At 38.8% G+C, this 25,238-nt stretch overlaps 2 protein-coding genes across 5 annotated transcripts; one reads left to right on the forward strand and one right to left on the reverse strand.

Annotated features, from left to right (window-relative positions):
- Positions 1 to 150: 150 nt before the first annotated feature.
- slc25a40 (solute carrier family 25 member 40) lies at positions 151 to 6,865 on the forward strand. Of its 4 annotated transcripts, XM_053327554.1 has the most exons (10): positions 151 to 316; positions 518 to 622; positions 2,061 to 2,120; positions 2,214 to 2,320; positions 2,465 to 2,532; positions 3,226 to 3,350; positions 3,951 to 4,234; positions 5,757 to 5,838; positions 5,960 to 6,040; positions 6,152 to 6,865. In XM_053327554.1, the coding sequence occupies exons 2-10, from the start codon at positions 523 to 525 to the stop codon at positions 6,283 to 6,285; spliced, it is 1,041 nt and encodes a 346-aa protein (XP_053183529.1). In that variant the 5' UTR covers positions 151 to 316; positions 518 to 522; the 3' UTR covers positions 6,286 to 6,865. The 4 variants fall into 4 exon arrangements, with proteins under 4 accessions (XP_053183529.1, XP_053183527.1, XP_053183526.1 ...); XM_053327552.1 differs by having other exon boundaries at positions 151 to 381; positions 2,061 to 2,320; XM_053327551.1 differs by having other exon boundaries at positions 2,061 to 2,320.
- Positions 6,866 to 7,863: 998 nt separating this feature from the next.
- rundc3b (RUN domain containing 3b) lies at positions 7,864 to 21,586 on the reverse strand. The gene is made up of 11 exons (XM_053327550.1): positions 21,492 to 21,586; positions 13,665 to 13,780; positions 13,039 to 13,172; positions 12,216 to 12,301; positions 11,907 to 11,996; positions 10,474 to 10,554; positions 10,197 to 10,371; positions 9,599 to 9,756; positions 8,333 to 8,479; positions 8,125 to 8,246; positions 7,864 to 8,054 (listed from the first exon to the last, which is right to left on the reverse strand). The coding sequence occupies exons 1-11, from the start codon at positions 21,584 to 21,586 to the stop codon at positions 7,909 to 7,911; spliced, it is 1,350 nt and encodes a 449-aa protein (XP_053183525.1). The 3' UTR covers positions 7,864 to 7,908.
- Between the last annotated feature and the right edge of the window lie 3,652 nt (positions 21,587 to 25,238).

The following is a 25,238-nucleotide window of genomic DNA, read 5'->3' on the forward strand; positions in this document are numbered from 1 at the left end:
AAATTAATAAATCTGTACGTTTAATTATAGTTTTAATCGTATTTTTGGTGTAACTTAAAATTCATTTATTAAAGAATGTGCTGAAGTGAAATCGATATTACGTAAACCATACGTAATGAGCGTCATCATGTAGTCCTCTGTGTACATCCATGAGGTGGATGAAGTGTACACTGATAAGCTAGTTAGCTGACAGGCTGTGAGATAGGCTTAGTTTCATTTTAGAGGCTGTCGGATAGCAGTGTCCACAGCCACACTGTCAGACTGACTAAACCGAGAGGGATGTTTGACTTTGCTGCTGCTGAGGAGCTTTAAACAGGTAAGTTAGTAAGTTGTATAACACAGCTTCAGCTAGCTCCCTTCAAAAGGCACCTGGACACACAGGTATGTGACAACCTAATTCTTAATGTGAAACGTAGCTTTTGTATATTGTCAATTAATAACCGAATCTTATCTGTGAAAAGCATCTTCTTGTGTCCATAATAACTGAGGTAGCTGTTATCCTTTGTGTTCAATAAAGACAGTATGAGTGGCCAAAGTCGTCCTCCTCCAGCCGGTGATGACATTACTCCTTTCCAGCGGATGGCGGCGTCGTGCACCGGGGCCATCGTCACATCTCTGTTTGGTGAAATACACACTTGAATATCTGCAATGTGTAGTTCTCTTTTGTTTAAGTATAAACACGTGTTTCTCGTGGTTTTTGCTCATACTAGACAGGCAGGTAATGAGTGAATGGACCTTTACTGAGCCACATAAAGGAAATTCACTCAGCAGCTCAAAATTAGAAGAAAAGGTAGGAAAGGTTACGTTAAAAACCAAAGACTAACATTATTTATACATTTACTCTGGGTTTTATTGTTTACCTTTACCTGCCCAATGACTGAAGATGGAAATGAGCTAGCAGCTAGATCTGGTACAAAGCATATTTTCTCTTTTTTGAGATTAATGAATGTATTTTGTACATGGTCCCTGATTTTCTGGTGACTCTGTTTGCTTATTTGCATGACAATTTTCAGAAAAATACACATGGACAAAGATAATTCAACATAGACATACAGACGGGTAACACATTAAAGGAAAAACTATTACAGGTTTGAATACTTGACCCCTGCAGTGGTGGCTCTGTTATGCTGTGGTTCGGGTCCTCTTGTCCCCTTAGAGGGAAGAGTCACTGTGAATCAATACAAAGTTGTTCTGAGTGATCATCTTTACCCTTTGATGAAACATCCTGATGGGAGAGGCCTCTTCCAAGATGACTATGCTATATAGAGCATAAGGGGTCACTGATCAATCAGTTGCCCACTATTAAAGGGGCCATATTTAACATGTTAATATAGGTTTCTGAGGTCCACAAAGCATGTATTCGAACTGCTTGCTGAAAATACCCCTCAGATTATAGGGCACAGGGGGTTACTGATCAATCAATTGCCAACTATTAAATTAATAAGCAACTATTGTGATAATTGATTAGTTAAGAAAATAATGCATATTTTTCTGGCTTCTGTAGTTCTCTATGAGAGTAAAATGAATATCTTTGGGTTGTGACAGAATGAGACGATGCAATATTGTGAAATAGTGACATTTTATGGACCCATCAACTAATCAGTTACACCAGAAATGATTGACAGATTGCTAATTAAAATATCATTAGTTTCAGCTTTAAATAAATTGAGATGAGTAAGCCATTAAGACCATTGTCAGTTATTTTTTGCTTATCCACTTCATTTCTTTAGCACTATAAAATGCAGTGAATGTTTCTTTTTATTTTCTGTCCAAGTACATGACAATATCGCAGGGTTTTCCTAGTGTAGCTACTAAAATACAGGAAACACCTTTAAAAAAATGTTGATTTTGCTTTAGAAAACGGTTTATAATATTGTAAAGTATATGTGATTTGTTGCAAATGAGTAAAACTCCTTTTTAATGCAAAACTCAATATATACTCATGTACAAGAATCAGTTTATTATACACACAATGAAGTTCCATTTTGAATTGACAGATGTCACATTTGCATATAGTAAAACCATAGTGAGGGTCTCATGGATCTTTTGCTGTTTTTCAGTTACACCTTTGGATGTTGTGAAGATCAGACTGCAAGCACAGAAAAACCCCTTCCCCAAAGGTAAAATGGTTATAAATATGACTTCCACACATCTAATAGTTTGTTTCTTATGGTGTAATTATGTCATATGTGGTGTGTTTTTTCAATGTTTAGGGAAATGTTTTGTCTACTGTAATGGACTTATGGACCACATATGTGTGTGTGAAAATGGCAACTCCAAGGTGTGGTACAAAGCCCCAGGTCACTTCAATGGCACACTGGTAAACATCTCACATTTTTAGTCTACAGCAATAATAAGATATAAAAGATAGTAACTAATCCCAGTCATGAGTTGTACTGCCAACTGTGAGAGAAAATCAATGATTACCAAACGTCAAACATTCTTACACTCTGCGTCTCTGCAGGATGCCTTCGTAAAGATAGTACGCAATGAAGGACTCAAGGCATTATGGAGCGGTCTACCTCCAACTCTGTGAGTGCAAAGTCTTCTATGTCTCTTTTATTTCCTCCTCATGATTTATTTTGCCTACTCTTCTCTTTAAATCATGTTTTTTAATCATGTGTGGTCAGCCAACAGTCATCCGGCAGTTGTTAGGCCTGTAGCTGATGCACTCATTATGGGTGCTTTCCTTTGAAGTTGTACCAATTAGTGGCCAGCCATCAAAGGTTTCCTTAAAGGCTGATTACCAAAGACTGACTTAAGTTCATATAAATCTTGTTTATTAGATAATGTTGTCAATAAATATACTGATGGGTTTTTCTTGTGGTTGATTTTGCTTTCCTGGAAATATGTGTGTGTGTATATATATATATATATATATATATATATATATATATATATATTTCACTTAAATAATCTGTGCAATAAGAATATCACCTCACGGTATATTACCACTCAATACCAATATTACTCTTGTAAATAATGTAAATCATGTCACAATTATTTTTATTATATATTTTTACTATTATTGTTCTTATTGTTTTTGTACTTATTATTTATTGTTCTTTATTCTTTTTCTTATTGCTGCTCATCTATTCTATTTTGCTGCTGTAATAATGGACATTTCCCCATTGTGTGACTAATAAAAGAATATCTTATCTTATCTTATCTTATCTTATCTCATTTATGGTTATTTTCCATATGATCTGTATGTACAATCTCCAGTGTGATGGCAGTCCCAGCCACAGTGATCTACTTCACATGTTATGACCAGCTGTGTACAGCACTAAGGGTCAAGATGGGCAACCACGCAGAGACGGCTCCCCCTCTGGCAGGAGCAATTGCTAGAGGTGAGCTGACTGCTGTCCTAACACTGAACCAGGACAGACTGTGAATCATTAGTCCGTATGTTTTACTGTATAATCCTTTATCAAATAGATAATGTCTGTTTAACAACAATTTACACAGCGAAAAGACATCTTTTGAGTCATTTGTATCACAGTTGAAGTAAGTTTTAAGATGGTTAATGTATAGCAATATTTTGATAATGCTGGTGGTGTATTTTCCAGATTAATTTGCTTTTTGCCCGACAGCCCCGGGTGTCTGTAATTTAATTCCTTGCTAGATTTAATTTTGAAAACACACTCTGAGACATTGTGACTCTGTCTTCCTTCAACTTTCATTTTGATAACCGCCTGTTAGCAGTTATTAAAATAGTTTTTTAAAAAGAACAGATGCTGAGGATGAGCACAATTTTGTTCAAATGAATTCAGAGAGACATGCAGCACATTTATTTTTTAAACTGAAAAACACAGTGACAATGGAGCTTTTTCCTGGTGTGTTGCTACTGCCTGTTGTCTTTTTACAGTGTTTTTCTGTCTAGCACAGAGTATAAGATCTTTGTGTGTTTTCACTTATTCTGTCTGTTTTCTTTGTTCTGTTTGTGTCAGTGGGTGCAGCAACAGTGATCAGTCCTCTAGAGCTGATCCGCACTAAGCTGCAGTCTCAGAAACTGTCGTACAGGGAGCTGACTAACTGCATCCGTTCAGCAGTGGAGACAGAAGGCTGGCAGTCTCTGTGGCGAGCTTTAGGGCCCACACTCCTCCGAGATGTGCCCTTCTCAGCCATGTACTGGTACAACTACGAGAAGAGCAAGAGCTGGCTGTGTGAACGGTATAAAACCAGAGAGCCCACACTGTCCATGTTCTTCATATCTGGAGCGATGTCCGGTACTGTGAGTGTCACATTAATCCTCTGAAACTGCATTCAGCTTTTCAGCCTACAGACGAGGATAGTGATTCCTCTGAGCATGAGGACAGAAATGTCACAAATGATCAGAAGTGATCTTTTTTTTGGTGTATAAATACAATTTTTATCATAAATTTGAATGTAATGGTGTAAATTATCATGTGTGAGATTGCACAAGTACCATTATTTTACAGTGTTAAACTCCTGAAAGACCGCCTCTAGGCTTTTTTTTTTTAAATTATTTTTCCTTTTTTTGATAGTTTATAGTGAGACAGGAAGCAATGGAAGAGAGAGGGGGTGGGACATGCAACAAGGGACCTTGTGGTTTTAGGCAAGGCAAGGCAGTTTTATTTATATGGCGCATTTCATACACAATGGCAACTCAATGTGCTTTACATAAAACAGAAAAACATGCAATTTGAGAAACATTAAAACATACAATTAACCCCCCCCCCCCCCCCCCCCCCCCCCCCACACACACACACACACACACACACACACACACACACACACACACACTAATAATAAAAACAAAGTACAGAAAAATAGAAAGAGAGACATAAAATGCTAGAATAGAGCATTAAATATAAGATTGCAGCATAAAATAATGATTTGCTTTAAAATCATTAAAAGGGCATAGAGTGCAAATGAAAGATTAAAATGTAAAGTGCTTTAAAAGAGCTCAATCATAAGCACAGGAGAAGAGAAATGTTTTTAACCTGGATTTAAAAGTGTGCACAGTTGGGGCTAATTTCAGTTCTGCTGGTAGTTTGTTCCAGTTGTGTGCAGCATAACAGCTAAAAGCTGCTTCACCATGTTTAGTTTGAATTCTGGGCTCCACTATCTGACCTGAGTCAGTAGATCTCAGAGTTTTAGGGTATGTGCCTTAACCATTAGACCACCAGGGTGCCCCCAGACATTTTAAGATATAAAAATACTCTGCTTGCAGTAATAATTTTTTTCTGATATGTTTTTTCCACAAAAACTTTGCAAACGCAATGACTGCAAGTTAAATAAAGTTTAACTGCTTGACAAAAGATATCTCCTATTTAACATGTTCATTGTTTGTGCACAGTAAGCATCAAACATCCACACCAAACTCAAAAATCAAACTATTTGACTATTATTGGCTCATCAACCAGTTTTGTCACTTGGTACCTTAAACTGAGATTTAAAGTGATCACAGAGAAACTGATCATAGATGAATTTGAAAACAGCCTTGTCATGTCAAACTCTTCACAGTGACGTTCAAACCGAGTGAAATAATAATAATAAACAAAACACATTTTTGAGTGGAATGAGACTTTAATATCTCTGCATATTACTGTTTTTTGGACCCTTTTTTGTTTATGATCTTTCACACCTGTTTTGTAGGAGCAATGTTTAATTCTCCTGTACACAAGTACTGTAAGGGGAGAGAATGACTATATATTTTACTTTGAAGCCTGAACAAATGATGTGTTAGCTTTAATCTATTATTTGTTAATTCATATTCCCTTTTCTTTCAGATTGCGTCCATTGTAACTTTACCTTTTGATGTTGTCAAAACGAGAAGGCAGGTGGAGATTGGAGAGCTGCAAGCACAGAATTGTAATTATGGGACTTAATTGTTTTTCGTTTAATTTTATAAATAAACATTTCCAAAGATTTAAGCTGTTAAAAATGGAGGAAGTTGGTCTCTTTATGTTGACTGATGTCCTTGTCCCGTCAGTGACCGGTAAGGTCTCCTCCTCCACCTTCAGTGTGATGAGCAAGATTGTTGCAGAGCATGGCGTCAGTGGATTGTTTGCAGGTACGTGCTTTGTAGTTGGGTAGTTCACCCACAAAGCTTTTCTGAATCGAAGTTTAAACTACCTAAATGACTTATAACGTCTCCTCTGATCTATTGTCTCTCTCTCGCCAGGTTTCCTTCCTCGGGTTATCAAAGTGGCCCCGGCCTGTGCCATCATGATAAGCTCTTATGAGTTCGGGAAGGCCTTTTTCCGCAAACACAACCAGGAGAGGATACACAGGCCGCTGCAGACCAGTAACACCTGACCAAAAACACCGCTCCTGCAAGACTTTACCTGGGAGGAAAACACTTTTCAATATATTTGAGTGACTGAAATTTATATGAAATATTTTTATTATAGTATTTATAATTGAATATTCCTTGCTTTTATTTCACCGCAACTGATCCAGTGTGCACAACTGAAAACAAATATTCACCTCAATCAGTGTTCAAATCCCATGATTTTAGATCCATTTCACAGCCAGCAGATGGCAGCCACACTTTTGTTAATAATATGTGACTTTCCGGATTCCCAAATGTGGTTGTCCTACTGGAATCATGTGCACTGTGCCTGAAACTCTTACATTAGAGATATAAGATTAGAGTTTATTCCTCTGTGTGTGTATCCACCTGCTGTTCAGGGGATCTCCATGTTTTGCACTTCCACACTAAAGCTGTGATTATGTGTGTGACAAATGTGAAAATGTTCAAAATATACTAATTATTCTTTTCAATGATTCATTTTTTTCATGAACTGTTGATAGTGGACAAAACACATACATGTCAAACACTGTTTTTGGAAGTGGAGTTTATTCAAAATGAAGGATAAAAAGTCAAACAAATCCAATAAAACATGTATGTCTGTGCAAATGACTGCTGGAACAAGCTAAAAGGCAAATAGGAAAGTTCTCATGAGTTCAGTGTTGAGGTACACGGCTAGTCACCAATAACACAAATTACACTATACTGAGTCTGCAAATGCTCTCATTTCACATTCTGCACATCTGTTCACCTGAACACAATGTCAGCTGCAGGATTCATTACTGAAGCCTTTCACAGATTATTCAGAGTTTCTGGAATTATCTATTTGTTGTAACTAGCAACCGAAATACAGCATTTAGATAATTAAAGGGAATAAGAACAATAGTCTGTCTGATACAGCGAAAATGAATGAATGGTGAATATTAATCATAGAGGGCGTTACCTGTGAACAGAATAACGTAACACTGCATTATGCACTATGCTGGCAACATAACACTGGACACTTTGATGGCATTGTAATCTGACATGTGTAACCTCATGAATCAAAGAAATGAATCAATTTTAAAAACAATTAACAGAAACATTGGCAGCATTAAGATATTAAAGGAACAATTACCTGTGACATTCAAGAGGCCCAGCACTGACCCAGGCTCTCAGTATTTTGTGTTTCTCCTAAACTGATCTGATCTACAGTCAGTGATTCTCGGCATGCTCTGCTGTAAAAACATCACTGTCTTCTCAATAGTGTAAAAGTGACACAGTAATTCCTACTTCAACTTTCTATTTCTTTTAATGCATTTCCAAGAAAGAAAAAGAAGATGCTCCAGAGATAAAACACCAAGAAACAAATCAAAAGCATACTGTATATATGAAGTTACAGCTTTTACAAGAGAATGTTTCAACTGAACAGTACATTGTTAGGATGTGACGTGGTCTGTTGGAGCTGATCTGGGTTTGAACACAATTCAAAGAACATGATACACCAGATTCTCAACTTGACATCTGATAAAAGCTCTGGACTCCAAACACAGAATATAAACCTCTACAAACAGCAAATCACCTACACTTAAAGGGTTCCTGGATTGTCTGGTCCCTGTCAGTGATGTGTCATCCAGTTGTTGGTTCCCCTATGAAGGGGTGATGCCTGGACTGCTGATCTCTGTGGCGGGACTGGCCAAACACTCACTGGACTTCAGGCTGACCAGAGACTTGTAGCTAGCGACTGAGGTCAGGGAGCCACACAGACCTCTGAGAGATGGAGTTTCCTCTTTACCTGAAAGACATGACACACAAGGTCAATACTCACATCTGTGGTGGACTGCAGTGTTTAGGAGGAGATGTACCTTGGCGGGGCCAGTGTGTGCCGGCTGTTCTGGCTTCCAGACTTAGTGTGTGAGACCGCTCCAGGGAAGTTTGTGAGAGGCTCATGTCTGCAGACAGCTGCTCCAGACTCTGGAAACTCTTACTGCTAAGAGAGATCACACATGTTACAGAAACTGTAACTAAACTATAAATATATAAAATTTTCCATTTCAATCAATATCTACATACTCCTCCCACTGTGCGGTGTTCTTTCGATACAGAAGTGTGTCCAAGGCGACGGCGTTGGCATCCAGCGTATCAGGAGACGGCCACTGATTAGTCAGATGGGCTGTCAACTCCTGTCTGGACCGCAAATCATTGTTCTTCAGCACTGTCCTAGAGATATGAGTGGCTGAAGTTAACTAAATAAGTAACTAAATTAGCTCTTCAAATACATTTTTCAATATCAGCACAAATGCAGTCAGTTAAGGCACAAATAACATAAAAGGGATTGAAACAATTAGTCAAATCTGTTTTTATTTGTATAGACCAATATCACAAATCACAAATTTCCCTTAGGGCGCTCTACAATCTACCAGATAGCAAAATGACAGAAATGCAGCATGGAAAATCCTCCAAAAGGTAAAATGAAACAGAAGATATTATAGTCAAACGTTTGATTATTACAGATATAATGGTGTCTGCACATACAGTTGCCCCACAAGTAGCAAAATACTGATTTGTACATGTAGCAGTTTGTCCTTCAGTAAGTATCGAGAAGATTATTTTTCAAATATAACTTGTTACACTCAGTACAGCACTCCCACTCTCAATTATTAACAACCAAATTTAAACGATTTTTATTGAAAAATGTTTCTGTAAAAATAAAATAATCAATATCAGTGTCTTTGAACTCCTAAATACTGTCATCTGTCATTGTTCCTTTTTAATTAATCTAATCCATCACTTTAATCTTTTTTTTCTTCTTTAAACTTTTTTTACTATCATCACTATTTGACCAAGATGTTTTTCTCTAAATATTCCCAGACTCACACTGTCATTCTTGCAGTTTCTCTGACCATATTTACAATCGCAGCATCTCACTCTGCTTGTCTCAGCACCTCATGTTGCATGTCATAGTAATTTTCACTCTATTCACATTTGAAAACATCCAAACCACTGACTCGTCCCACTGGGTTAAAACCGCAGCTTCATTTCCAGAAATCATGGCACAAATACACTATTGTAGTCTAATATATGAGTTTCTCACTCATTAGAACTTTATTGGAAAGATGCAACGCTGATGCGGTGTTTCCTGTTAGCTAAAAGCATCGCTGACTGCGACCGATTCAACGACACACAGCTAAACCACCTGCAACCTCGCAGGACTCTCACTGTGTCCTGAATGTCAAACTCAGCTGGATCTGCTGCACAGCACACTCCACCTAATCGTCAGCGACCCCACATGCACTCACCAGCAAACACAAAAACACACAGAAAGAAGAGTAAACTCACAGTTGGTCCTGAAGTTCAAGGATGATGTACTCAAGCTGTTCTTTCTCCACTGTGTGGGAGAGGTGTGTGTCTGCTAGGCTCTGCTGAAGAGCTTTGTTATGAGACACAGCCTCCGACAGCTGGGCTTCACGGAGACGGACCAGCTCCTCCAGGTAACCCTGAGACAAACAAACACACACACACACACACACACACACACATAGGCAAACATACTCTGTTTTTCACTTGTTTATTTGAAGCTGTGAAGGCACTGCTTTATGGACACACATCTCATTTCCTTTGTTTTCGCTTAAAGTAAATGAAATAACCAGAGAGCAGGGAGCGTCGCAGAGGAAAGCAACATTATGGAGGTTGGAATACAATAAAAATAATAATAATAATAACATTAAACTTTCAAAAATGATCCCTCACAGGACTTTCCTCCCGGACTGTCAGTATTCAAGCCTAATTACCACAGACACCAAGGAAAATGTCACACTAGTGACACACACACATACATTACGCTACATTTTTTTATCCAAAAGTCTCAGTCATAAAACACATACATACACACACACACACACACACACACACACACACACACACACAGAGGTGTTACCTTCTGCTCCAGTGCCATGCGATACTTCTGCTCAAAGCGTTTGCACTTGGTGACTAAGTTGCTCTGCTCGGTAAAGATGGAAGCAGCGGTAGCCACTTTGTCAGGGGTGCTGCTCTCACTGCCACTGCTCCCCAGAGTCCTCATCTCCTCCTCATCACTGCTGATGCTGTCTGCACTGCACAGGGAACAACAACACGCCTCATGTAAGCACGAGTCCTGCACAGTACACTGATGACTATTAAGGAGTATGTGATGGGAATTATTTGATTTAATTTACCTCTGAGTGAACTTCAGGTAAGGCGTGTAGTCGATCACGGAGGGGCAGCTGCCGTCCACACCTTCTCCTTTCAGACAGAAGCTAAAGAGAGGACAGGACGGAGAATCAAAGCAATATGACTGTAGGAGATACAAGAAATGACTTGTAACAGCATGGTCAGATAATGGTTTATTTCTCTGGAGCACCACTAATTTTATCACAGAATGTCCAATTATATATATGAAAAGTCTGTATTTATGATGTGAATCAAACTTATAATTGTGCTAAACACAATCATTTGTTTTCAAGTTATTTCCAATCTTCTATGAGAAGAAATATCAGGTTTTGTGGAAGCTGTCAGATGTGTTTGTTTAGGCCTTAATGTGCAAGTTTTGTTTCATGCCCCATCAAAAACATTCAGCAACGTTTGCAGCTGATGTATCTGCAGTTTGCACAGCAACCCTCCAGCCTCTTTTGTCTCTCCTGCATTTACCTTGTAGTGCCTTAAAAACTCATAAAAGTGTTCATCGATGGCTCGCTATGCTATAATTTATGTTGCTACCCGAGTTGCTGATGCATCTGTCGCAAACACTGCAAAATTACACTCACCGATCACTTTATTAGGAACACCTGCACAATCTAATGCTGTCTAATATAACAGCTCTGCCATAAATTCTACTTTTACAAAGCTTATACATTTTCAGTTTTGGCTGATATTGTCATAAATTCTACTTTATGTTTATTATTGAGGTCGCAGTGGATGGTTGTGATGTACTGTGGTGCATTACATTGATTACATAAGAGTAATATTTTGTCCATCCGATTAACATACATAACAGGAAAACTGAATTAGGCAAGAGGGACAATGGACCAACACAATCAAAATGGACTAAAACACACTTGTATACTTAACATAGTGATACAACTAACATTGCTTGTGTACTTACTTCTTATTTATTGTTCTTTACTCTTTTTATTTATGCTTTATTTTTACTATCCACTTGCTGCTGGGACACTGTAAATTTCCCCATTGTGGGACTAATGAAGGATTATTTTATCTTATCTTATCTTATCTAATGCTGTTTGTCCAAATTAAAATGCTGAAAAGTGTCAATAGTTTCTCTGAAGATATCAAGAAAAACTCAACATTGAAAACTTAATTTACTGAAATAGTCTATTGTATTGTATTTATTGTATTTTGATCCATTTACTATACATAATTTAATATTTAATTTATAATGTATTTCTATTTCTGTCAAATGGAGCAGCTGCGTATGCCAAATGCATTCTCCTTTGTAACTCTATTAAGATGAAAGGTTTTTAATTGGCCTCAAAATTAGCAAAGGGGATTTTTACTTTCCTTTCTTATCCAAAAGTGTATCTCACACAGAAAGCGACACACTGACAGAGCAACAGGGAGAGGAAGCAGGACTGAGGAAGAACAGGATTAGTACCTGAAGTCGATGGTGTTGAGTCCGATGAGCGTGTCCGCCAACAGCCACGCCTCCTCTCCCAGCATGATCGCTCCGTCCTCATAAAACCTCCTACGGTCAACACAAACATTATTACCATTTATTAAACTCCCACTCCTCTGGTCAAATGACTGGAAGGAAAAAAAGCAGAGCAGCTCTGAGGTGTGACAATCTAAATTAACCTACAGCAATCTGACTCTGGAGAAAGACGACGTTGCTATTTGCTTTCATAGAATGTATATATCTGTGTTGAGAAGGGAAACTGTGTGTACATGAGCATTGGATTAAGACCTGTTGGTTTTGAAGTCCCTCAGTGCAGATGAGATGTAGTCTGACAGTCTTTTCTCCATCAAAACCACTCGGATCCATGCCCTGCCCTGCAGAGAAAGAAGCAAAAACAATCAGTAGCAGCAGCAGCAACAAGCAGTGACTCTGCATACAAGATAGTAATCAACTGTAGAGTGGTAATAAAGTACATAAAGGCCTTGATCAAATGGCTGTTAATGGCATGTCGTGTAGAAACTGTGTAAATCCTGTCCCGCTATTTTTATCCCTTTACTGGAATTAAAAGTTCATAAACTATGCTTGGCAGGCAGGTCTCATGACTTCAAATCACAGAAAATGTGTCAAATAGCCAACAGGCTCGTTTCTTACTTCTTACAGATCCCTAAAAAACTAGAAAGGTTGTGAATGTGAGTCTTGTTCTCACCTACAGCCTGAATGCAAAGCAGTGCTGGCTCCAGTTGTTTGCTCTCTGATCCACAAAGTAAAGTCGAGTCACATTTTCTGCGTGCGCGCGTGCATTTGTGCATGGATGCCTGTCTGTGTGTATGTGTGTGTATGTGTGCACAGATTTTTTTGACTGAGTCTCCTTTGTTCTTTTCTGAGTGGATATTGCAAAGTAGGCTAAAATCACAAACGCCTGATTCTGCATTAGGTGTGTGCTGTAGGTCATGATAACTGATATTGCTTCGTATTATATTTATCAAATTACAAACATTTAAAAAAATTAAATACACTGTTTGAAGTTTCATGTTCTTGTCCTCCCTGCTGCTCCACGTAATTCAATCTGACACACTTCTAAGTCGACATGCAGAGATACTTTCATCTTCACCTTAGCTCTCGATGATCGCACGTTCTCCATGCTCTCGATGCTTCGGATACAATTATGAGGGACTTTACTGCAGGCTACCTTTATATAATCCCAAAAATTCCGAGGACTCTCATAGCCAAACCAAGTTGTGTGACCTGAGGGACGACAAGACAGAAACAGATTAATATGAACATGAATCTGTATTTATTTTGCTCTGAATTTTGAAGATGCACAAATCAACCTTGCACTTGTCATCCAAAATGTCAGTGGAGATGAGAGAATTGTTGTTAGGAAGAATTTACATTGATATTGAAATGAAATAAAACTGCAAATATAAATTGCACTTAAATTAGTCTGTTCATGTTCATTGAAATCTTGCCTATTGAGGCCTCCTAATGGGGCAGGAATAAAGGATATGCATAACACGATGTCCCCTGCTCATTTCCGGCTACGGACCATTATCACTTATCATCCATCTCTTTCTCTCTCCGTCAATGTTTCCTGTCATTCTCTACTATCAACTACTAAATTAAAGTAAAAAATGCCAAAGAAAATCTTGCTTTCTGCAGATTTAAAACTGTGTATGTTTAGGTGAAGTTTGCATGTATGCATGTGGATAAGAGGTAGGGTTATTTGCATGTTTTTACCTTTGAGTCGATGACTGAGGATGTGCTCCAGGATGGAGACAAAGTTTGTGAAGTCTGGACATGAGTCATCTATTGTCTCAAAACAGGAGCGGTCCAGCATAGTCTTCACTGAAAACCTGAATACAAAAAAAAAAAAAAAAAAACTAACACTTGGTATTAAAATCAATGGACACAACACTTAAATGTGAGCAATCAATGCTGTTGTCTACATATCAATCTACTTCTCTGTATGAACCGAGACTGAATGATGATGCAATCAGGCTGTCAGTGATGCTTATTCTTATTGTTAATGTACATACAAACAAACAAGAATCATCATTGTAATAGAAAAGAAAATGATGTGACGTTAATTGCCTTATTCAGGACTTCTCATTTCTGTCATTAATTAAACTGCAAAGAAAATAAACACATCTGGCCTCCAACATTGTAATGAGGCTTTGATTAATCGTCTGGGATGAAACCAGTGATAATGCTCAGCCCACTATGTCAGTTATTGCGCACCAGCCGAGTCTCCCTAATTTGGTTTCAACTAATTAGACAGGAAGGAGAGTTAATGGACAAGGCTACGCTGCTGCAGATTCTACCAAAACTGTGTGTAGACCTTTACGTCAACTTAATAATCTGACTTCATCTCTTTCTCTCTCTCGTTGCTTAGCAGCCATGTGCACTTCCTGTGAAAACAGACAAAAACTCAATACATTTCAGATTATTACCACAGTTAAGGGCAGGGTGTTTAATCACATATCACATACGTTCATTTTCAGACACTTCGGCCCTGCTCTTGCACAGACATTTCAAAAGGGCCAATTTCCTCACTGTAAAGTATACTGCGCTTATCCTCTCAGTTACTCCATCTCTCCATCATTCACACAGTAGAAATCTAGGTACACCAAGTCAGTGAGAAAACTGATCCTGAAATAAATGCATTTTCTACATTCAGCTGTGGATAATAAGTAATGACTGCCAGCTCAAAGTTTAAGAACACCTGCAGCAGTCAATGCACTACATATTGTATCTTAAAAATCATATCATTGGAAAGTGTGGATATCCTTTTTGAGATTCTTTGATAAACCCTCCACACAGGAACAGGCGTAAACACTCGAAATGATCATGTTTCGGCCCTTGACAGGCCATTGAATATGTGGTTCAATTCCTCTTCTCCAACTATGTTCATAATTATCTAAAGGCCACCTAAATAATGTGCTACCTTTCTGATCACGTTGCTGAACTGACGTCTGTAATCTGTATTGACTTTGTGTATTGTTGGTGATTTAATCATCCATGTTGACAACCCTCGGGACAAAGGTACTAAAAACAGTGTTGTGCTGTTGATAACAATGGACTGACTCATCCTGTGACGGAGCCCACACACAACAAAAGACACACTCTGGACTTAATCATTTCCAAGGGTCTGAACATTTCCAAGGTTGTGGTGACTGATGTTGCCCTCTCTGATCATTCCTGTGTTTTCTTTGAGAGTGCTACGGCCATGAAACATTTATTCAGGCTTTCTCTTCCACATCCACCCTCTATTAGGTCTCAGTCAATGAACTTGTAGATCATTTAATTTCTAAAATTACAAGATATTATTGATGCCATTACACGCACTAAGGTGAAGGCTGTCTTTGGTAAGAAAGATCTCCATGGTGAAAAGAAAATCTCCAGGTTCATTATGACATCTATAAAGAGAGACTTCGCACTGTGAGACCCTGACATCATCACCAAAAACAATAATAATGCATGTGCCTTATATGACACACACCTTGTGTCAGTAGCCTCTAAACTTCTACTCACCAGGGTCTGCAATGAATTTCCCTCCTTATTTACTAACAAAATCCAGAAAAATTAGACAAGCAGTCAGTGCCTCAATATCAGGTACAGGGTTAGTGTTGTCCCTGTGGCCACTTAAATTCAATTCAGGTGGTATGACAATTGTATCTGTTCAAGTATTAAAATGTGGAAGACATTATACAACATCAGAAATCACCCTACTGCTGTCTTGATATTCTGCCTACAGGCCTTTTCAAAAATGTTTCACATTGCAAGTCCACATATCTTCAACAAATTGTCTCTTCTCCCAGGTTAATTCAACAGCTGAACAACTGCTTACAGCTAAATAACTGTCATGGTGTCTTCCAGTCAACCAATTATTCCTGTGTTTTCTTTGACACATCTGATTCTAATAATTAACTCGTTATCAATCCCTTTGACAAGCTTCAGCTGCTTGATAACGAGTTAATTAGTAGAATCAGGTGGGTTAGAGGGGGGAGATAAGTAAAACATGCAGAGCACTAGCTCTCCAGGAGCAGGGTTGAAGACCACTGCTGTACACACAAATGTTCAAACAGAACAGTAGGCTACATCACTGAAAACACCAGTGAAACATTTATTGAGGCTTTTTCTTCCACAGCTCTTGATAAGGTCTGACAGAGAGTGGCAGAATTTCAGTCTTAGGTATTACTGGATCTCAGTGCTGCATTTGACAGCTGAACATAACATACAACCTGCTGCTAGATACTTAAACTGTGACTATAGGAAAATGCACATCTGGGTGGACAAATATGACATGCGGAGTTCCCCAAGGCTGCATTCTGGGGCTTCTTCTTTTGGAAAACAACAAAATATTAAAATAGTTACTATAGTTAAAAGTTACTATAATTAGACACACACATTTACATAGCACCAAGGGACTAAGATCCAATACAAGCACTGAGTAAGTGCATTGAACAAATCAATGATTTTATGTGCCAGAATTTTCTTCAATTAAACAAAGATCAAACTGAAGTAATTGTTTTTGGAGCCAAGGAAGAATGATTAAAAGTCAGGGCTCAGCTTCAATTGATAATGTTAAAAATCACAAACCAAGCCAGAAATCTTGGTGCAGTTATGGATTCAGAGCTGAATTTGAACAGAAAGACAATTACAAAGTCAGTCTACTACTATCACCTGAAGAATACATCAATGATTAAAGGAAATATGTCTCAGCAGGATTTGGAAAAAAAAACTCTTCAATGCATTTATCTTCAGTAGACTCAACTAATCGATGGCGCTTTTCCACTACACAGTTCCAGCACTACTCGGCTTGACTCGACAAGGTTCCAGGAAGGACCTTTTCCATTACAAAAAGGTACCTACTCAACGTGGGCGGGGTCGTCATAGCACGGAACCCATAGACTGTATATAAATTGGAACCTCAGCAGAGCAGGTACTAAAAAAGTACCAGGTACCAGGTACTATCCCTAGTGAAAACGCAAAAAAAAACCCCGAGTCGAGTCGAACCGTGCTGGAGGTGTAGTGGAAAAGCGCCATAACAGTGTCTCTACATGTCTCCCTAAAACATCGATTGGACAGCTGCACCAGATTCAGAACGCTGCTGTTCAAGTCCTCAATAAGACCAGGAAGATGGATCATTTCACTCCATTTGTCAGATCTTTACCATGGCTTCCTGTCAAATAATTGAATTTAAAATACTGCTATTGGTTTATGATGCACTGAATGGTCTAGGGCCAAATATATTTCTAATCTTCTGCTACATAATGAACTATCCAGACATCTCAGGTCATCTGGGACAGGTTGATCTGCCCACTGCATCTACTGTAAGGATCTGAGAGCCTGCTCTTTAACGGGACACAGCAACAGTACTGTCCACCCACACAGGTGTTTCCACTTACGCTGCATTCAAATGAACCTGCTTTAGTTTTGTTTCCGACATGACTGTACACAATATTGGCATTCAAGTGGCTTGAAGTCGTGAGAACCTTGTTGCTAGGCGACTGACAACAATAATCAACATCAGTTAGGTTCCTTTTTTAACTAAAGATGTTTTTTCTACATTCCAACATCAAAAGTTACTAACTTTCACCGACTCATGATGTGACAACTCATTAACTATTTAAACGTACATACAAACATGTCACAGTGGGAAAAGCACAGTTGTTGATAATAAAATCAGGGGCCTGTTATTGTGCCATGCTGTCTCACAGTCAGACTGTCATGGCTGAGAACTGAGCAATCGTAACACCTGTGCCTTTCCAGCTAGGATTTCTGCTGTGAAAAAAAGGACTACTGTGTTGATGTGTGTGGACTATGCACATTTAGTATTCCCCTGAAATGTCAACAATTCATTCAGAAAATCTTAGAAAGCAATGCTTCACCATACAGTGACGTCACATGTAGACCCTCCGTAGGGTTTAATTGTCTCAACAGAATCACCAGAGTAAAAGAGGTCTAATCAGACAGAATACGTGACAGCATCTGTGTGGGTGTGCAGGGTACTTAAATGCAAAGAGTAATTGAAAGCTCAGCAAGCAATCAGCAGCAAACGCTTGAGGCAAATGTCAGCAGTCAGTATTTCTGAGTGCTGTGACTCAAACTATTAAAACATTAATTGAAAACGGTACATCAACACAATCAGTTGTAAGGCTCACACTGTCTCAAGCTTGCAGACTGCACCAGACATGCAGGAAAAGCTGAAAGAGTTTCAGCAGAGAAGAAGAGCCAGTTGTGCAACAGCTCGGAGGCATTTATCAAGACATCAAAACGAGTTACAAAGCTTACTTTGACCTAAAAACATTACCTGGGCCTTCTACAGAAGAAATGTTGTGGACTTACAATTTTTGGTTTTGTAATTCACTTAATTCTAGGGGTGTAATAAAATATCGATACACTTAACAATTAACATGCAAATATTCACGCCGTTCATTAATTTTTGTGTTGAAATTAAACCTCCGGCCGCTAGTTGGCAGCAGTCATTATGTCCTCCGCGCCAAAGGAACAATGAGATCCCGCGAGAGTGCCAGTCTGTGGCAAACTGCATGCTAACCGCTATTTTAGCACAGTTCACCGGCGATGGCTGAGGACGAGAGGCTACAGCCAGGGTTCATTCCTATGTTCTCCGCTTTGTATGTGACCGGGGAACATAGGGATGATCCCGTCTACAGTTAGCCAGTTAGCTGAGTTAGCAGCCGAGTTAGCCGCCAAATTAGCCGCCGAGCTAACAGCGGAGTTAGCCGCTGAGCTAGCAACCGAGTTAGCCGCGACCTGGGAACATAGGTACGCTCCCTACAGCCAGCTCCAGCAGCTTTTAAAGCTGACGTTTGGGCATATTTTGGTTTCAAAACAAAGGAAGGCAGTTACGACTACGACAAGAGCCATGCGGTGTGTAAACTCTGCAACGCCAGAGTCAAGTACTCGGGCAATACTACAAATTGGTAGTAAGTATTTGAGACTTTTACTGAAAGGCAGATATTAATTTCTTCAGCCTGCACATAAAGAGCAGATGTTGCAGTGACTTTGCATTTTCTTTTTCAACTTCAGAAATTTGAACCTGCTTATTACAGTTATGGGATAACCTTTTAACAGAGTCAAGAAATCTGTTAACTAATTTTTTTCATTTGTTTATCCAAAAATCCTGCAAATGCTTGTATTTCTTCAGCAAGCTGATGTTAAGCATGTAACAGCATTGTGTGTGCTATGTGCTACAGTTTTCTTACAATTAAATTCTTTCAAAGAAACTCAATATATCATTGTTCCTACAGTATCGCAATATATTGTATCGTTGCCCCTGTATCGTGATACGTATCGTATCGCCAGATGCTTGCCAATACACACCCCTACTTAATATTCAAACATTTCACGGTTAACTGCATCTTCCACCATACTTATATATTATTAATTTAAGTACTTGCAACCAGAATGATGCTGTTAATATTTCTATGAATTTAAGAAGTCCCAAACTTTTGAGTGATAGTATAAACAACACACATGGAGTCCAAACACTGAAACCAGCAGGCTGATGATGAAATGTGTCACTGTTTTAATTTGTGTCTACACAGCTGCTGCAGCATTACTTTTCATGATTTCTTTTTGCCTATAGGATCTCATCTAAAGCAAGACAATTCACACGTTAGTACTCCATGATATAACTGCAACCATAGCAAAAGGAAAGCAGCAGGAGAGTGAGATGAAGAACTACTGCCAATTGTGGCAGTAGTTCTTCCAGCAGCGATCTAAACGTCACTTTTTCTGTAAAGAAACTGCCTGCCAGCGGGTCCATGCTGTGCACACAAATATTGTTAAAGCCTGCTGAACTGATCTAGTGTACATCGTCAACTTTCCACAGACACAAAATACTTGACTGAATTGTAAGGAAATGTGTACCCATAAAAAAAGATACTTCTTCCAATGAGGAGCTGGAATAAACTGATACATAACATACATAGGGTCAAACTTAATATTATTAGCATTATTGATAACTTTTTTTGCTGAGTCATTTTTTCCCTCTAAAATTACAAAATGTCCCATATAATTTCTAAGAGCCCAATATGAGATATAAATATATTAAATATCTTGTTTTATCCAATCAACAATCAAAAAGATTAAGTCTACTATCATACATGATAAACAAAAGCATAATAATAATTAATTGATTATCCCAACAGCTAAAATTTGGAAATAAAATGATTTTGACAACACTGAAACACTAAAATGGAAACAAATGGGAAACTGTATGTAAGTGGTTAATACTCTCCCAGTAATTTGTGCAGTCTTTCCTTCACTCCTTTAATTTACTGTGATATGTTATCTTATCTCCATTCATTTTGTTAGTTTGCCATCACTCTTCCTCTGACTCTTTTCCCTCCTCCGCTTGTGCCCATCAGTGAGTTGCTGGCTGGTGCGGAGGCAGAAAGGACCAGCCAGGTCAGCGAGGAGCACCTGTGCCTAATTACTCTCCCTTTACATGTATTTGAAGTCAGCACAGTCACACCTGAGCATCCTGTAGCCTGAAAATCTTTTTTTTCGTTTCTAACCTGCTGAACTTGTCCCTGAAAAGGCTGAGCAGAGCAAAAATAGGAGCAGGCGGTGCATTATTAATTAGCTCTCTGAACTGTCAACACTTTTTGGTGCCAAGATGAGACATACACATCTGTATCTTTTTTGCTGACCCCTCCTGCTCTTTTCATCTTAAACGCACCACAGGGACTGACAGTCAGTAAGTGACATCTGCCAACAGCACTGAGAGGACCACAAATCAATACTCAGAGTGCTTTTTACTTCAACTGACCAGCATCCATGCATCCATCCATGCATCCATCCATCCTCCCTTATCAATCATGTATGCATTGATGATTGAATTGAGCACACCAAGGTCATATCCTTGGCATCGTTTCTATACATGTTTACTATATATTCTACAAAAACACCATAATGTTTTCTTGACTCAGCACCTTCATATTTGGGTTTGAGGCAAAAACATTAAAACAAAACTTGAATTACATTCCTTTTAGAGGCTAAACATTCTTTAGTCCATCAAATTTACAGATATTATTATTTCAGTTATGTGAATACAAAAATTTGACAACAATATAATAAACAGAACATTATACAAACTATTCTTAGGCGGTGGAGTTGTGATGGAGGAATTTGAACTCATGGTCCTTGGCATTTGTAAAACCATGTCCATAATCCTACATTGAACTGAAGGTAATTAAAACTGAAATGTGACTGCGTGAATGATTAATGGAGAATGTGGAGGCTGGTGATGGTATGAGTGTGTGAGTGAGTGAGGGATAGATGGTAAGGATGGTCAAAATACACATGATAGAGGTGTTCGCCTGCGGTAAATAATGCAACTCATCCAACACACACAGAGCGACTTTATTGCTTTGGATTGCACGTAAACTTAACTATTCTCAATTAAGGAAGGAGGTAGGGGTTGCAGCCCCGCTCCCATTAAAGCTACCCTTAATGAAATTATGAATTAACACATCCGCTGTTCCATCCATCCATCCTGTCACACAAACAGAGATCAGAGTAAGGAATTCCCACCTGCACACCGTCAGCAGGTTCCTCCTCTCCACCGCTGAGCTCCTGCCTGCTGCCCGCCTGCAGATGAGATGCACCCCGGCGCCGACCGACGCCATGCCCGCGGCTTGTGTCCGAGCCTGCGGCCGGAGGCGGTGTGCAGTCCCCCCCTGCTCCGCCGCTCCCTCTGCACCAGGGCAAGACCGGCTGGCTCCGTCACCTCTGAGTATCACACGCCGCTCAATTGAAGGAGGGGTCTGACAGAAACGATGTCGACTCAGCCTCAATGACAGAGAGACACTGAACCTCCGGTTACCACGTTCACAATAAGAGCAGCAGCCTCTGCATCAAATGTTGTTATTGATTAGGCTACTATACATCTCATTAAAACCATATCCAGTGTATTTCATTTAGATTTAGAAGCTGACTATAATAATTACTCTTCAGTCAGTTGTTTTTATGTGATACATGTTTATAACAAAGACACACTGTGGCCTCATTAAGACTGACATCATCACCATATATTAAAGCTTAACATGATATTAAACTAATTGTCACCTGTTCAAAGTTATTCACAGTTATTCCTTATAATAGGCCTATTTAAAATTACTGTGAGTGGACATGGAAAGGTGGTGACTAAAACATGATTTTCGGCTAAAAATAACACTTTCACTCAGATGTTCATGTTATTTTCTTTAAAATGAGTCTGATGGCGTTAATATCCTGATTATATGGTTTAATGTCATGTAAACAGCGTTAATAGCTGTTATAGTTCATATTAAGGACACAAAGGTTTCTTTTAGGAATGTGTACCTTGTTGTAGGGATTTGTAATTCATTTGTTTGTTTTGTGAAATATACATATGTGTAGTCACTGCTTATTTTATCATCATTACCTATTTTCCCACCACCATTTCTTGAAGTGTGGAGAACACCTAGCAGCATGATTTACACCCTCATATAGGTAAATAATAACACTTGATATGTATAAAACAGTTGATTAAATGAGTAAAGGGTCGTTTTAAATCTTTCCTTTTCATCTGTGGACATACTTTTCTGTAGTGATGCGTTTACGTAACTCATTACTTCTGTAATTTAAAAAAAAATCCTCACTCCCTGCTTATTCATAGTCTAGATGTTTTGGCTTTACATGTCCAAATCTCGCTTTCCTCACGCTGTGTCGTGCTTTATTTCATCCAGTTGTTCCACTAAACACTGAGTTTAAAATGTACTAATGTGCGCTGAAGTTAACCCACTGCTCTTATGTTGGAGGTGAGCTCGTCCAGCCGGTAGTGTGAGGTTGTGAATGAGGCGAGTTTGCTGTTGTTGACACAGGATCCAGAGAGAAAAGCAAGATGATGACGGTATGAGAGCTTAAATAAAGGTGTGAATAGCTGCCCATCATTCACACACATGCAGAGGATCTCCTGTGTGAATGGTGTGTCTGATAGTGGCTCAGGTGAAAGACAAAAGGCTGGTTCCCCTCAAAATGTATACCAAAAATAAAAATAAAAATAAAAGATTCATTAATTGTTTTAAGTTTACATGTGAAAACACGCAGGCAAACGTGGTAAAGGCCCAATCATTGTTTATCATATGAATAACTGGTGTTTTCACAGAAGTTATTTATTTAGTTATAGATAGGAAATATCCTTAGTTGAGAAAAATATTAGGAATTTAAATGAACCTTTAACAAGATCAGATTCATAAAAAGAGCTTCACAATAATTACAAGACTGAAAATGTTAACATGTTACAGCTCTTTTTCCTTTTTCCTCTCCTTTCCATTTACGCACATCATATATTGTCACTTTAAATCAGCTTTTTAAATGTCTCTGAAACTAACTAAGCCTTGATGAAGGAGAAGAGCGACATCCAGTGGCCTCAGAGAGATCAGCAGTCTGGTTTCTTACATCATATTTATTCATGCAAGCTTCCTGCATGTCATCGTCACCTCTTCCACCAATAAGGAGTAAGTTGTGATGAAGGAGGAGGTGTGAAATTACTACTGATGATTTAGGAGTGGCAATGTACATTGAGAAAAATACAAATAACAATACACTGTGGAGTAATCCAGTACACAAATCCTGTAATAATATTTAGCTGTGAAACAATTATTATTGTTGTTACTGCACCATGCATGAATTACCCAGGACCAGTCTGTGGTGTAGGCCGCCAAATGAGGGAGGAGGCACCAAATGAATGGGAAGTAGGTTTTTTTTCTTACCAACAGGTGTGCTTTTATACAGCTTTTGGAAATTCATACATATTCTCCCTTCTATTTCCTGTCTTTTTCCCCATTAACTTGCACAGGGTTGCATCTGGTTTGATCATCCGTATTTCATTTGCTACCTCATATGCAACCAAACATTCAGTGAATGGCACCTTGCCCCTCTACTTGCCCCCCAGTCCTCCTACTTGAGGACTGGGGGGCTGAGGGTGCCTGTGGTGTCATAGATTTTAGTGTGAGTTCATATCTGAAGATCTAGGACCTGGAGGTTGGGGGCAGTGTCACTGAGGCTGTTTAATGATCCATCTTTTAAGTGTTTCTAATATTTCTGCTCCTCCACACAGGCTATGTAAATGAGGCAGACACTGAACCACAGAGGTGTTGATTAAATTTGACAGTAAGACCCTCAGGGATTGTTTTGGATCATTTGAATAATTGTGAATTAGTTATAAAATTTGCCATGTTTTGAAAATATATCCAGGTGTCAAAGTGGTCTCATGGGGTCCCAAAACAGGTTAATGTGCATGTTTGTGAGACTGTTTTGTTTGTGTTACATTAGCTGTAATGTGTTTCAGATTTTTCTGTTCCTCCACACAGGCAGTGTAGATGAGGTGGACATAATGTTCAGTATAACATCGTGAAACACAGCATCACAAACAACAAAGCATAAAACTGAATCAAAACACAAACATTTCAAATATGGTAGTTTATTTCAGGGCACATATTGCACTTTTTCTGTTTTTTGGTATGAAGATTAATTGTGTTCTGAGGTGAAAATCAAACTAATTGTAAGAAAAACCCTCCAGGAAGACTTCACTTGCCTTCCTTTTTTTGCCATATCATTTTTCAGAACGGCAGCACTTTGCAGTCATGTGTTGTGATAAATCGGCTGCATATGTGCAATTGTTTCAGACATCTGTTCAGCAAGCTCGTCTGACACAAACTGAGACACATATAAGACCACAGACAGACAAACCACAGGAGTGACATTTCCAATGAGGTAGTTTGCAACATAAACCACACCCCTGAAAGGAAACACATGACACAGTTGTAAATATAATGACCTTTATCAAGTTCACTCACTTATGACTGGGTTGTTGTTGAAGATGAGATGTATGACTCTCTTCTGCGTTGGTTGAACCTGCTATAAAAACAAATGAGTGGGATTCAAAAGCAGCCTTCAAACAAGGTTTGTTTTTAGGTTTTTCATCAGTTAATGTCAGTTAATGTCAGTTAATGTCAGTGGAAAATTACTTAGAATTGAAAAAGAAGACAGAAAAAGGTAGTTTTGGTAGTTTTTAGAACATGAGATCATATGTGAAATTTCTGTCTTTATGTCACTTTATCAAAGAGTCACACAACATCACCTTCATCACATGTTCACTAGATATCTGTGTCCTCTGTGTGGTTGAAGTTGCAGCATAGATTAATGAGACACGTGAAACTGACAAGGCCCAACTTTAGCCCAGATTGAGGAAACTTTACGACTGTATGTATTGCAGTTATATGATGATTTGATACCACACACAGACACACATGACTC

Source organism: Scomber japonicus, chromosome 10 (assembly GCF_027409825.1).
Source record: "Scomber japonicus isolate fScoJap1 chromosome 10, fScoJap1.pri, whole genome shotgun sequence".
Taxonomy (NCBI): Eukaryota; Metazoa; Chordata; class Actinopteri; order Scombriformes; family Scombridae; genus Scomber; species Scomber japonicus.